We start from the raw sequence: 13,853 nt of genomic DNA, 5'->3' as shown, positions 1-13,853 counted from the left end.
ACCCCAAGTGTCTAAATAAACATTTGGACAGAGGTGAATACGCTATTTTATCTACCGACGGCGGAATAATAGCACTTTTTCACTGCTATTATTTCACCTAGGTAGATAAAATATTTTACTTTACTAGTGAGGGAATGTGGTCATTCCCTCTCTAGTGAAAAGTCTTTCCCTCGCTCGTGAAGTAAAACGTCATACTGTAGACGTGAATGAAATTGATATCTCGTATTACGAGTAGAGCTGAGCCGAGAGTTGACGCCCTCGGATACTTTTACTTATCTGGATACAAGATATCAAATTCCTTCACTGGTACAGTAATCTACTCGCGAAGTAAGTTTTAACGTTAGTGTCCGTGAAGGAAAACATGTGCCCCAGTGGTATAGCGAGTAAAACTCTTTACATCGCTCGTAAAATAGAACTTCTTTGCTGTTTATTCTGTAATTAGTACTTGTGATAGGTAGTTTTTTTAAGCTGAATAGTTTTATAAAGTATACCTAGCTACGCTGCACATTCCCAAGTTATTAATGTTGTGAGCTTATTAATACTCTTCTAATTAATACTTATAGTGAGATCCGCATCGTCGATGTAAGAAAGATTGGGATAGTAACAATCAGGGCCTGGGTTGGACAACGGCAGTCACAGAGAACGGACGTGTTTATGCGTTGCTCTCTAAAAGTGTTTCTTTTGTGTGGCTGTGTGTGAATTCATTTTCGATTTTGTCTAATTTCTGTGCCAACTTTTACGGCTTTGGTGTTTTTATTTTGCTGTAATGTTTAAATGGTGAAATTATTTTAAAGGTTTTATTAACGAAGTCAAAGTGTTGTTCTCGTAGGTCATTTTCTCTTTGATCAATAAAGTCGTTCTCGCCTCATTGTGCGATATCAACAATTGTGTTATTTCCTTTGTTATTTAACATGTGCTTCGTGGCGTCGGTTTACGGATTAACAATCGACTCTACCAGAAGCTAATGCTAAATTACGTGCTCGATTAATGTACGAAAATGACACATTGCCGTATGGCATCTGGCAGTCAATTTTAGTGCAGGTAAGGTACAAACGCTTCGGGTTCTCATTTGACACCCCAAAACCACATAGCAAATTTTTACAAATTTGCTGTGGTACAATCCCAAGATACAGAAACTATCTTGTACTCCAAAATGACCGCGAGGTTTAACAGATCTATTGATTGATACGTTGTATGGATGTCAAGGGATATGACGAAATACGAATCATTCAAACGCTACAACCTGCAACGCCAGAACGAGTTCAGTCACATGGTGGCATGGCGATTTATACGAAGAGGCAACTCATGGCCTATGGTGATTAGACACTTGCTATTACCTAAAACTAATAGCCGTAACCGTAACAAAGTCGGAAATATCAAAAAACCCAACATTCGCTTTCTCCATAAAAGAAACCATATCGACATAATGTCAATAGTAGAAAGAGCTACAACATGACAATGTTGATAGCGCCATCTTTGGGAAAATGTACAGGTCAATTAGTGATGGTTGTGGTATTCGCATACCACCCACGGCTTGGAGAATTCACAACGTATGGGACGTTAACACACGGTCGATTTGTGAACAATCTAAGTCGGGAGAGATATGATGTAAAATCACAGTCCATATGATCAAGAGACTTGTACAATAGCACAACAGGCCCATCTGAGGCTTAGGTGCTGGGCTTACACCCTCCCATCTAATCTAATCTAATCTAACAATCAGGGCCTATTATCATAGCGCCACGTTAGTTAGGCGCCGTGACGCAATTCCACACTACAAAATTTTTGCGTATCGGTATAGTATTGAGCGTCACCCTTTCTGATATCAATACTGTTGTAAGTGAAGGACTTGCGTCACCGCGGTGGGGTTTTTTGTCTGATTAAAGATACAGGCGTTTGAGATCCTGTTTTTATTGGCTGTTTTTTTAAAAATTACAGTTACTTTCTGTTCTCTGCCTGTGACAAGAATAATTCGCTTATAGATATGCAACAAAATGTAGTCCCTGATCTTCGTAGATTGTTATGGTTTTGTATTCACCTTTTTGGTTTCATAAATTTCTATTTTCAATCCGGTTGCCATACTATGCTTGTTTGACCTTTGAGATCTCTTATAATTCCAGATGTAATTTAAGCCTCACCGTCTTTAACTTACCACATCATTATTGAATACTGAAATATTTCGTTTAGCTTTGACGAATTCAAGACTCCAACCGAGAATTTACACGAACTGAAATTTGAAAACCGACCCATTTTCTGTTTGTGTGTTTTACTTCAGTTTTTGATTTCTCCATATGAAAATACATGCAAAATGTAGAAAAACAGAAAATGTGTTGGTTTTCAGAATTCCGTGCGTGTATTTTGGTTTACCTCAGAATGAGACTAGAGACACCCACAGATTCTGAATCGAAAACTCATGCCTTTCATGCCTTTCATCAAATTCATTTAATTACAAGAAAAATTGAGTTTACAACTTCAACGTTAGATACAAATATTTTTTAAAGTAGAACGAAAATACAAATTCAATTACCCAATAAGTTGGTAGCCTTCAGTAACTTCTTAAACTTGAAACCTGCCCTTGACGATTAGGACTGTCGCGACGACTTCTCCGACGATTTCTTCAATGATTTCTTAGATAGCCGGAGTGGACTGATACGATGTTTCAAATCTTCGTGGACAAATGGCTGGACGCCACCTTCCGAAAACGTAACATATTTCAGCAACTGGCTGAGCTCCGCATCATTTCTCACGCCCAACGTGATGTGGCGCGGGTTGATGCGCATTCGTTTTTTCTTACGGGCCTCATCAATAGCCACATCCAATAGTTCAGCAACAAGGTATTCACATACCGCGGTCAAATACACTGCACTGCCCTTTCCAATTCTTTTCGCGAAATTTCCATCACTCAATTTCCGGTTGATTCGGCCAACCGGGAATGCCAGGACAGCCCGTTCGGATTGAGTGACTGAAAAGTTTTGAAGAAAACGCAGTTTAGGAACTAAATCCAATTGAAATTATCGCAACTCTAAATTAATTCAACAAGAAATCGGAATTGGATACTCCATCTAGGACTCGGAACAGATTGGTCTCACCTGAACCGAATCTGAAAAAACATGATCTCAAATTTTCAGATCAGATCCAATTCAAAGGGATTTGATCTGAATCTGAAAATCTCAAGATCACGTTTTTCAGATTCGGTTCAGATAGAATCTGATCTAAATTTTTGAATAAAAATTTCAGATTAATTTGGAACTAATCTGATCTGATCTGAAACAGTTTGAAAAATTGCAGATTTTCAGACTTCAGATCAGAATCAGATCAGTTCCGAGCACTAACACTGAAACCCTTACTGTTTCAATGTGTGGATGTGCGATAGAATTTATAAAGAGAATTGATTTCTTAATCAGTAGAATAGGAAGGCCTGGGTCGAGCCACAAATTGTAATCTAACTCTTGGAACGGGTCACGCCACCGACAATCGAAATATTTTATTCTAAATCCATAAAAACTGTTTCTTTTCACTAAACAATGAGGTTCCGTTAGGATCGAAATGGCGCAACAGAAAAGATGCTAACCCTAAAAATCCGGATTGCCGTAATTTCACATTTTCAATATTAATTACCTCGCTTTTCCTTCGGCTTCATTACATTGATGACTTCAGCTCGTGTTCGATCTGCCATTTTCCACACAAAGCACAATTCGGACGACAAACACTGATTAGACTTTAACGATGAGCTTTCACAAAAACTTAATCGAAACGAACTTCTTTCTTTGGCAACAGATCACAGAATGAAGATGAGATACGAGTTACCCCGATACGTTTCCGAATAGTTAATTGTGTCGTGATTCTCCCGAATCGTCAAACTAAGCTTCGTCTATGTACCATTTCGAACTGGCGGAGAGTGCATTTGTATAAATGTACGAAAGAGTTGGTTAGAAGAGAGGAGAATAATGGTGTATATCTTTCTTACTGCCCTAACCAACCCTTTCGTACATTTGTTCAAATGTCTCACTCCAGCCATGCCAAAACTACTTTTCAAAATTCTAAAAAAAATACAGGGGCCAGTGTAGTAGCATTCCGGATCAGAAAAACACCAATTTAGCCCAATATACCACAGTCCCCGGAATCTGTGCAAGCAAATTATAATAACCGATCAGTCGGTACTTTCTAAAGTATATTCCTGTTCTCCACACCTATTAAACCCTTTCAATCAGGTTAAATTCTAACTTCTATCGTATATCTTAAGTAAGAATCGTCAAGTGTAGTCTGTTGGTTAAGCTATAAATATTTTATAGGTATCGGACGTGACACTCTTGCAATTAATAGGTGTAAAGCTGATCAAAAAATAATTTCAAAAATACATAAATTCTGACTGCTACTTGCTCAATAGCAACAAATATGTTTTGCCCTCAATCGCATACACTTACATTTAGACTAAACTTCGTCAATATACCATTTTGAAGTAAAAAATACTGGCGGTAAGTGCATGAACCATTAGTTAAATGTTCATGTCTTGGGTGACCACCAAGTAAGGTTTTTTCTTACTTAAGGTGACCTGAGTTTTCTAGATTAGTTTCTAAAAGTATTACAATAGATAAATCACTAAAATTACCAGCTCGACCAATAATCTCTTCGAAATCTTCATTCCGAACTTAATTCAACAACGGTTTTAAATATTCTTTTGCGTGTTACATTTAAATAATTACGGGTCTGTCGGTTCTTTCTGAATTGTATAGACGTTCTCCACACCTGATACACCCGTTCAATCATTTTAAGCTCTCACTTCTACCGCATATCTTAAGCATGAATCGTCAAGTCTGTTGGTTAAATTATGAATATTTTATGGGAATCGTACTTGAAACTCTTGCAACTAATGAGTGTGAGGCGGATCCGACAATTTTATTTTCAAAAATACATCAATTCTGGCTGCTAGTGCTACTCGATAATAATAGTTATTTGTTTAACGAGGGCAGAAAAGTTGCATTCTAGGGTGTTGCCAGAGCGTGGCGAGGGCCATAATTCACACGAGAAAATGCAATTTCTAACTTTTTAATGAGTTAAACACAACGTTTTTCATAACAAAGGCTTCCGAAGTTTCAGCGGTTGTAAAAAAATTATTTTATGCCACCCAGCATCATAATATGCCAAATTTACAAACTTTAGATGTCTCTGTGGCATAAAACGTTGTATGAACTAGGTGCAAAGTACTGTATTAGGCTCATGATGTGTATTATTACACGCGGCCTGTGGTCTCATGTCGTAATTACACATCTAGAGCCTAATAAAGTACTTTGCAATCGATGCCAAAAATAACTATTTTGCCCGCAATGACAGAGTGTAAAAATCTCAATCGCACACCCATCCAATTCTCTGTGCCAAACTCTTATAATAATTACTTTTTGGTAATTTTGTTAGTGAATTTGGTAATTTTATCGGGAAATTACAGAGCGTAATATTTAAGAATTAATTCTCAAAAATTCCCTTTTTTCTTTGCTTGTTCACAGTTTTTAAACGTTTTACGTTTTAATTATAAAAATGCAAAGAAAAAAAGGGAATTTTCTGGAATTAATACCCAAATATTAGGCTCTGGTAAATTACCAATAATAGCCCTGGTAACAATCTTAAGGCTGAATCATTTAAAATGAAAGCAAAATAAAATGATCGAGTCTGGTTTTTGACAATCTAATTTCTAAATAAATACAAAAATAATTAAAAATTAAATTATCCGTATTAAAATGTAAAACTAATCCACACAGATACATATAAAGATGGCTTTAAGCCATTTTCCATAAAATTTCACGGGGGTCAAATTTCTGATGAAATTTTGACTTTCAAACTTCATTTCTAGCGAGTAAAAAAACTTTTTTTTTCTGTTGTTTTGGATACTTTGGGGTATCAAGAACGTGAGATTTGAGATTAACCGAAAGTGTACCTTTTGGACGTTAACACCCGCAGTATAATGACTTAATTATTGCCCCTTTAAACAATTGGATATTCAGTTTAATTTTCTACATGCTCTGTCGACAGCGAAAACATCGTCACGATATTTTAAACTTTGTTATTGTTATAAATATTAAATGATTGGTTGGCTGGACAGAAAAGTGTTTGCTTTGCATCTAATTAACTTAAAATAAAGTGTAGACTTTTCGTTTGTTTTCGTCATGTGAGATGCTTATCTTCATTGAAACATTCATATCAATTCAACCAAAAATAAAGTCAGTTTTCACCACTTTTCTGTTGGTCAACCACATTTAAGGAGCTGTAAATTTTAAAACATTGCTAACAATGATTACAATGCTATCAGTTGTGAAAAAGGATAAAAAGCCGATACTCAAGAAGCGAAATAAGCATCACTTAAACGTAAACATTGAAACCGTTCGAGAAAATAAAGTTAGCATTGGCGCAACAAATTTATTGGAAATGCGGAATGAAAGCTTTTTCAAAAGTGTTTGGCCAGGTAAAAAAAATAAAATAAAAATTGTCAAACTTAGTCGAAAATAATCAAAACATTTTCCGGCTAACCGCTAGCAGTTATCTATTTTGCTCAATTTATGGGATTTATGCCAGTACAAGGTATTCGTACTGGTGATCCATTTAAATTCGAATTTCGTTGGAAGACGTTTCGAGTTATGATCACAATGCTCTATGTTGTACTTGGTGTATCGTTAGGAACTATGTATTTACGACGGATTGCTCGGATTGGCATAAACGCTAAAAACATAGGTGAGAAATGTAGGAATAAAAAATCAAAGAATCTCGTCAATGCCTTCAAGATATTTTGAACGTGAGAGTTAAATTGAATATTAAAAAAAAATATTTTGGATTTCAAGCTGGTTTCGTATTTTATTCGGTTTGCGTTTCTATTGGACTGCTATTTTTAATCCTCGCACAAAAGTGGAAAAATTTGGCAATGAAGTGGCACCAGCGTGAAAAGATCTTTTTGAATTTGCCATACAAAGAGTGTGGATGGAGCCTATCCACCAAAATTCGAATCACAGCTGGTGTGATTTTATTTCTCGCAATTGGTAAGAAAAAAATTATTTTCCAATAAACAAAATTAGTCGGAAGTAACTTGTCGCTTGAATATGGTATAGTCGAACACATAACTGCCATATCGAATTCAGTTCAAAATTTTTATGCAAAAGTGAGAACTTGTGAAGCGAACGTAGACGATGCATGGAAGTATTTCTTTCTGAACGAGCATCCGCACGTTTTCATGGTTGTACCCTATCATTTTTTGTTAACCATTTTGATTGAGGTAAATAACATTGAAAATCCTTACAACAAAATAAAATTTTATTACTTTCCACCTCAAGTGGGCAATCATTTCATTTACTTTCGGTTGGAACTACATAGACACGTTCATTATGATAACAAGTATCGCTCTGGCAACAAGATTTAAGCAGATCAATCAACGATTGGAAGAAATAAAAAATGAAGTAAAAAATAGAAATCTTTTCAATAAATTAAGAGTTAAATAAAAATCCAATTAGCCAATGGTCGAATCTTCATGGGCTGAAATCAGACATCACCACGTACTGTTATGCGAACTTGTAGAAACAGTCGATAATTATCTAGTCGTCATAATTATACTCTGTTATGCAAACGACTTGTACTACGTATGCTTTGAACTACTCAACATTTTCAAGTGAAGTGATTTCAATTACAAAATTCTATTCGACATTCACTTTAGCAATTTGCAGCAAGCTGCCGCATTTCATCAATTTCATATACTTTTGGTACTCGTTTCTATATTTGGTTGGTCGTACAACTGGCGTGTTTTTAATAGCAGCGTCCATAAATGATGCAGCTACATACCCAATCAAATTTGTTCGGCGACGACATACTACGGAATGGTGTGCAGAGGTAACTTTTACTATCGTCACCATCACTATCATCATCTTTATCATCTATATCATCATCATGGATTGTTAATTAATAATTCTTCGTGAAAATAATTGTTGGAAAATCTATTACTTCATTCATTTTAACATTCATTTAGAGACGTCATATGCGCGACATGACGTTAGCTTAGATTTCATTATTTACAACTTTAACTATATTCATCGCTTTGACTAATTCCGATGAACTTTCATCAATAGCTTGAACGATTTGGCGATCAAATTTCAACGCGAGCTGTGGCTTTGTCGGGTCTGAAATTTTTTTTCATCACCAGATCGCTACTGTTCGGCGTAAATGCGTACTCTAGAAATCACCCACCTTTTCATTGCAATTTTAACATTGTTTCCACCAGATGGCCGGTACAATTGTAACGTATGAATTGGTGCTACTGCAATTTGACGAAAGTAGTGAAAAGAAAACGGAAAACGTAACATCGGCGTGTGATGCATTTATCTGATAATTCTGTTGACGAAGAAAATTTTATTTTTCAAAGATATTTTGCACAAAAGTCGCATATGTAACCGAAAATTTCGATTTACTTTGACTCACATGATTTGTTGTATGTCGTCGAATTTAATTCCATTAAAAGTAAATTTTCTGTTTGTATTGCATGAAATTTCTCTATGATGTGATAAATGGATCATTTTATTGTATCTTCTTGCCTTCCTTACTCGATTTAGTTTTCAAGCCTGACAGTTTTCCGTATGAGAATTTCAAAAACGATTTACTTATATTCAAGAATATGTACAAAATTGTGAACAAAGCCTCAAACACATCCAATCAATAAAACTGGAAAAAGTTCAAATGAACTCCAGGACTTTGCTTCGTGATGCATATTCCTCCACCCAAAACACAGAATTATGTAAGTGATGTAGTCGTAGTGGTCTATCTCTAAATTTCAGTGAATGGGACTTGACAACGGTACGGTACTTCTGATTACTTAGAGGTTCATAAACAGCATCCGAAAATGTTTTCTCATTCAAATCCGCATATTGTAAGCCATCTGCACATCCCTCTCTTTCGACAATTTTCAAATAAGACGGTTGATCAGCCCGTATTGGCTATTGGCATTCCTAAAACAGGAACGCTGTGATACTTAGCGTTAGCCTCGATCAGTTCACCTTTATCGCAGTAAAATAAATGGTAACCATTTACCGATCAATATGTTCTTAGGTTTGGCTGACAGATTATCGTCCTCGAATTTCAATAATACTTTTTGTTTCAACGGTGCTAATGTACGTAGCTCCAGTATGTATACAATTCTAAGGAGCTACATCTTCTATGAAGAGGTGACTTCTCATTTGGACTTTTAAATTATAAGTCATTTGCGCAAACTATCTAATGACGATCTGAGTCTTTTCTGTAGCCTTTCTGTTTGTAACATAACTTGTTTTGTCCGATATAGATCAAAAAACACACCCTAATTGTAGACTAGCACTAGCACAGCGATCATCAATGCTTAAAGAATTTCCTTTTTGCTACTGATGTTGCTCATTGCGAGTTTCATTTGAGCTTTATGTGGAACTTTGAGAAGACTCAGGCTTAGTGGATTGTCATTACAAACAAAAAAATGTTTTACTATTTAAATCTGTTACTTCTTATGTTTACAACGTTCGGTTTCATTGAGTTTCAATTACCACCAGTATGCCAGTATTTCACTTCTACCGCATATATTAAGCACGAGTCCTTTGTTTACATTATAAATATTTAATGGGAATCGGACTTGAGACTCTTGCAGCTAATACGTCTAACATAAGACATTCGACCACTGTTTCGATCTTTGCTGCTGCTACTTAATAATAAAAAATATTTTTTGCCAGGAATGAACTCAATCTCAATCGCATACCCATCGTATTGTCCGTACCAAACTCTTATAAAAATTATTTTTGGTAATTTTGTCAGTAAACTTGGTAATTTCATCCCTAAATTCGACAGTCCAAATTATCAATAATAGGCCCTGGTAGCAAACTTTTGACTGAAATTTATATCATAAATATATTAGAAACAACACGAAATCAAATAAATAGTCGAGGATACCGTGACTTGGACTGGGAGCTGAGACTATAAATAAGTAAATACAAAAAAAAAGTTCAATTCAATTATCCGTAGTAAAATGTAAAACTTATTCATTGTCTAATGAACGGAAACATTTCAAAACTTATACATAATTCAGTCGAATTAAGTCAATTCAATTTTCTTGCAATCAAGTTATTTTCTTTATATTAGAAAAATGGATTTTACTCTTATACCATAAATGTATCTAAACTTTTACAGACGACAAGCGTATCACTCTGTGGATCGAGAATATTTTTTTAAAACAAATGGAAACAAAACCTTCCATATTCGATGAGTTTTACCATTCCATCCTTATTAAGGCTCATTTTTACATTCATTAACAGATAAAACAGTTCATTGTAGAAATTGTACGGCCAAATGAAAATCTAAATGCTAAATGAGTCAAAAGTAGTACTTTTCATAATTCATGCAGTTCTTTCGACGTCTTCAACATGCACGTAATATGTATTAAAATGTATTGTGCACCTCTGTCCAAATGTTCATTTTGAGTAGGAGATTGTGTTCGTAAGTCGAAGGCGCGGATCATGAATCCATTCGTCAATATGAACATTTGGACTGAAGTACATTATTATATTTTATATGTCGATATAAAGATAAACTCGAACTCCCTCTCCGAAGCATAATGTACGTTTTACCACGCAGAAGCATACAAAATTCATTATCGTACTTGGGATAATGTTTAGAGGGATTCTTTTTAAAATCCACCTATCAAGATCTGACCTATTTCGTGTGGGATGGATATATACATGGTTTTAAAGGTCTTTGCCAGTAGACCTCAAAACAGGCCTCACACAGTCTCGAGCCACACCTAGTTGCTGGTGGAAGATCTCCGAAGTTGGAAAAATAGTGTTTTTTATCCGAAATTTTAGTCCGTTATAAATGATCGTTCCGGGTGAGAGTGGGCTCGTTGGAAAGCTGAGCTCAAGTACTTTCGGGTCATGCCTAGTTTGATTAGATTCATTGCAAGAAATTTTTTTCAAAATCTGTGTGAACTTCGGACAGGTCTGGGCTGGTACTGATGACGCTTAATGTGAACCTAAGATACTAGTCGTAACATACATTGTCTATGCTTTCCGTTGATACCTCATTTGCAGTGCTGGTGATTGCCGACATAACAGAATTTTATGTTAGTACAACCGCTACTCGTAAAACTCGCCAGCAATCACCAGCACATGAGGTATTTATGGAAAGCTTAGATAATGTACGTTACAACTAGCATGTTAGGTTCACAATAACCGTCATCAGTACCAGCCCAGACCTGTTTAAACAGATTTCACACAGATTTTGAAAATTTTTCTCTCACCCGAAACGATCATTTATAACGACCAAAAAATTCGGATAAAAAACACTCTTTTTCCAACTTCGGAGTTCTTCCACCAGCAACCAGGTGTGGCTCGAGACTGTGTGAGTCCTGTTTTGATGTCTACTGGCAAAGAACTTTCAGACCATGTGTATATCCATCCCAGACGAAATGGGCCCGATTTTGATAGGTGGATTTTCAAAAGAATCCCTGTTATGAACCTTGGTTTCGCCTCGTGTCAACAAAATTCACACAGAAACTTGACTTTTTAAATTTTTATCGCTTGTCATGTAAATGACTATTTAACGCTTGTTAAGCGTTTGTCTCGAAACCATTTTCGTAGAAATTATAGCTCGCCATAAACATCTGAATTTGATGAAAATTTTACGATATTTTACGATACGCCGGGTATGCTTACTTGATATTTATAGGGTGAACAACTATCATTTTAAAGAACTTCTGAGCTGTGGTTTGTTCAGTGTACTTGTACTTATCCTCATTACATAATACCAAATAAAATGTCACAAAGAGGTGAAACCACCTTCAGCCGTTTCCTAATTTTTATTCTTCGTTTCTACGGATTTTTCCCGAACATCGATACATCTACAAAATTCTATTGGACATTTTCTTACATCTTTCATTCGCTGTTCTCGGCTGCATTTGTTTCATTTGCCATAATGTACGTCATTGTAAATATAAACGACATTGAGAAAACTTCCAATGCTTTAGCCACCACATTAACGATACTGGCTTATTTGATTAAGATCTTGAACTACTATTATTACAAGAAGCAAATCGTTGAATTTGTACCAAAGTTATATGCTTTACAAGATGCCAATCGTCCCGATGAAACTGAATGGTCGAAAGTGAAAGAACGAGATGTTAGCAAATTGTCGTATACGTTCCTTTCTGCTGGCCATGTTGCGGATACACTAGCATGTTTTAAGCCGTTTAGCAGAACAAATCCGGAAATGCCGTTGGTTTGTTGGTATCCATTAGATTGGGAAAATGATGCTACATCGTTTTGGATCGTGTATCCGTATTCTGTCATTTGTGCTTTCGTCATCATGGAACTGAATATAACACTCGATTGTTTTTCGTATTATTTGATGAATACGTTGGCAACAGAAGTGCTCATAATAGGAAGAAGATTGGAGGAATTGGGGACAAACGCGATTGGCGATGATATCGAACTAGAGAAATTGGTAGCCTGTATTAAACGCCATCAGCATGCGATGGAGTGAGTATACAAGTTTGTAGATCGTTTGTTCAAAAGCAATAATTGGAATCAATTAACTTCTTCATTGGTAGCTTGATCCATGAAATGGAAAACTTTTTATCAATTCAATTCTTTGCCCAAATCTGTTTGAGTGGAACGGTTTTCTGCACTGGTGTTTACCAGTTGACGAGTGTAAAATTATTATGAAACAAAGGATTTACTCCGCTAACTTTATAAAACGACGACTGTTGATATTGCAGATGAACATATTAGAGCACATCTTCTCATTTCTATTTTGTGTCCTATTCATGTCATGCATAGCTACGGAAGTGTTTTCGTACACATTCTTTGGAAACAGAATATCAACAGCCACAGATTCATTGACAAACGCCGCTTACTTTTCAAATTGGTATGAAATGCCGGTTAAATACCAGAAACATATTATGATATTAATGGAACGAGCGAAGAGAAGCAGTGTCCTCATGGCAGGAAAATTATTTCCACTAAATTTGGCCCTATTCACGACGGTAAGATGTCTTTCATACACGATTAGCATACGGATTTCAGGTCTTTCCGAAACAATTTTTGCGGAGATTTTAAAATGCTTTCTTGGACAGATCTGTTCAGAGCCACCATTTAATAGTATTGTGAGAGGCTCTATCACTGTCAAAGAATGAATCTAAATGATTTTGTTTTCAAATTTGTTTGTTCATTTCAAAATTTTTCCTTATTCTACCTTTCAGATAATCAGTTTCTCCCATCGGCTCTACGCTCTTCGATCGTCAGCACTGGAATAGTTGAACTAACTATTTGTTTCGGACGAAAGGCAGTTGTATGTACCGGGTAATGCCTCGAAGCCTGTTCATAAATGATGCTCTGAGTTTTTTTTCTGTATTTTTACCGCCTCTGTTTGTCACGTAACTTGTTTTCTTCTAAGTCGATACAAAAGAACCACTAAGGCCGAACATCTTTAATTGTGGAACTTCAAGAAAACTTACGCTTAGTGCCTTGCCATTGCAAACGACAAACGTTTTACTGTTTAAATCTATTACTTCTTTTGTTTAAAGTGTTTAGTTTAAATGATTGACACAAACCAATAATCTGTTTTAATATAACAGATGTTTACCATTACTACAGCCCAATTCTTCAAATAAGAAATCCTGGAATAAAAATCAATTTTTAAATACTTACCGCCCTTTTCGTTCACATTACGTCCTAAATTCCTTTTTTCCAGTTATCCTTCTATGAAAGTGACATCTAACATTTGATAGCTGAGCCTTAAACCGTATGTCTTCGATATGTCGGTTGCAAGTATACTTCGAAATATAATTCGAAGCCCGAATGTAGCTGAAAATAGAG

The 13,853-nt window shown here is 35.9% G+C and overlaps 3 protein-coding genes across 3 annotated transcripts; 2 read left to right on the top strand and 1 right to left on the bottom strand.

Moving 5' to 3' along the window:
* Positions 1 to 2,582: 2,582 nt before the first annotated feature.
* On the bottom strand, positions 2,583 to 3,676 carry LOC119066038 (histone H2A-beta, sperm-like). The gene is made up of 2 exons (XM_037168256.1): positions 3,619 to 3,676; positions 2,583 to 2,962 (listed from the first exon to the last, which is right to left on the bottom strand). Exons 1-2 carry the CDS (start codon positions 3,674 to 3,676, stop codon positions 2,583 to 2,585), a joined length of 438 nt encoding a protein of 145 aa, XP_037024151.1.
* A 2,606-nt stretch (positions 3,677 to 6,282) lies between these two features.
* On the top strand, positions 6,283 to 8,394 carry LOC119066037 (gustatory receptor for sugar taste 64a-like). Its single transcript, XM_037168255.1, has 9 exons — positions 6,283 to 6,454; positions 6,526 to 6,720; positions 6,828 to 7,022; positions 7,143 to 7,255; positions 7,314 to 7,436; positions 7,491 to 7,645; positions 7,701 to 7,863; positions 8,100 to 8,189; positions 8,252 to 8,394. Exons 1-9 carry the CDS (start codon positions 6,283 to 6,285, stop codon positions 8,354 to 8,356), a joined length of 1,311 nt encoding a protein of 436 aa, XP_037024150.1. The 3' UTR covers positions 8,357 to 8,394.
* Positions 8,395 to 11,147: 2,753 nt separating this feature from the next.
* LOC119066036 (odorant receptor 33a-like) lies at positions 11,148 to 12,852 on the top strand. The gene is made up of 4 exons (XM_037168254.1): positions 11,148 to 11,152; positions 11,593 to 11,683; positions 12,064 to 12,515; positions 12,587 to 12,852. Exons 1-4 carry the CDS (start codon positions 11,148 to 11,150, stop codon positions 12,699 to 12,701), a joined length of 663 nt encoding a protein of 220 aa, XP_037024149.1. The 3' UTR covers positions 12,702 to 12,852.
* Positions 12,853 to 13,853: the final 1,001 nt, after the last annotated feature.

This window comes from Bradysia coprophila, chromosome IV, assembly GCF_014529535.1.
Source record: "Bradysia coprophila strain Holo2 chromosome IV, BU_Bcop_v1, whole genome shotgun sequence".
Taxonomy (NCBI): domain Eukaryota; kingdom Metazoa; phylum Arthropoda; class Insecta; order Diptera; family Sciaridae; genus Bradysia; species Bradysia coprophila.
This window is presented reverse-complemented; position numbering and strand designations above follow the sequence as displayed.

Coding starts and splice junctions, on each gene's coding strand:
- LOC119066038 (XM_037168256.1), bottom strand. CDS start 3,676: ATGGCAGATCGAACACGAGCTGAAGTCATCAATGTAATGAAGCCGAAG. Junction 2,963..3,618: donor GAAGCCGAAGGAAAAGCGAG/GTAATTAATATT, acceptor AAAACTTTTCAG/TCACTCAATCCGAACGGGCT.
- LOC119066036 (XM_037168254.1), top strand. Junction 11,684..12,063: donor GATATTTTACGATACGCCGG/GTATGCTTACTT, acceptor TATTATTACAAG/AAGCAAATCGTTGAATTTGT. Junction 12,516..12,586: donor CGCCATCAGCATGCGATGGA/GTGAGTATACAA, acceptor CTTCATTGGTAG/CTTGATCCATGAAATGGAAA.
- LOC119066037 (XM_037168255.1), top strand. CDS start 6,283: ATGATTACAATGCTATCAGTTGTGAAAAAGGATAAAAAGCCGATACTC. Junction 7,256..7,313: donor TGTTAACCATTTTGATTGAG/GTAAATAACATT, acceptor TTCCACCTCAAG/TGGGCAATCATTTCATTTAC. Junction 7,864..8,099: donor CTACGGAATGGTGTGCAGAG/GTAACTTTTACT, acceptor TTTCATCAATAG/CTTGAACGATTTGGCGATCA.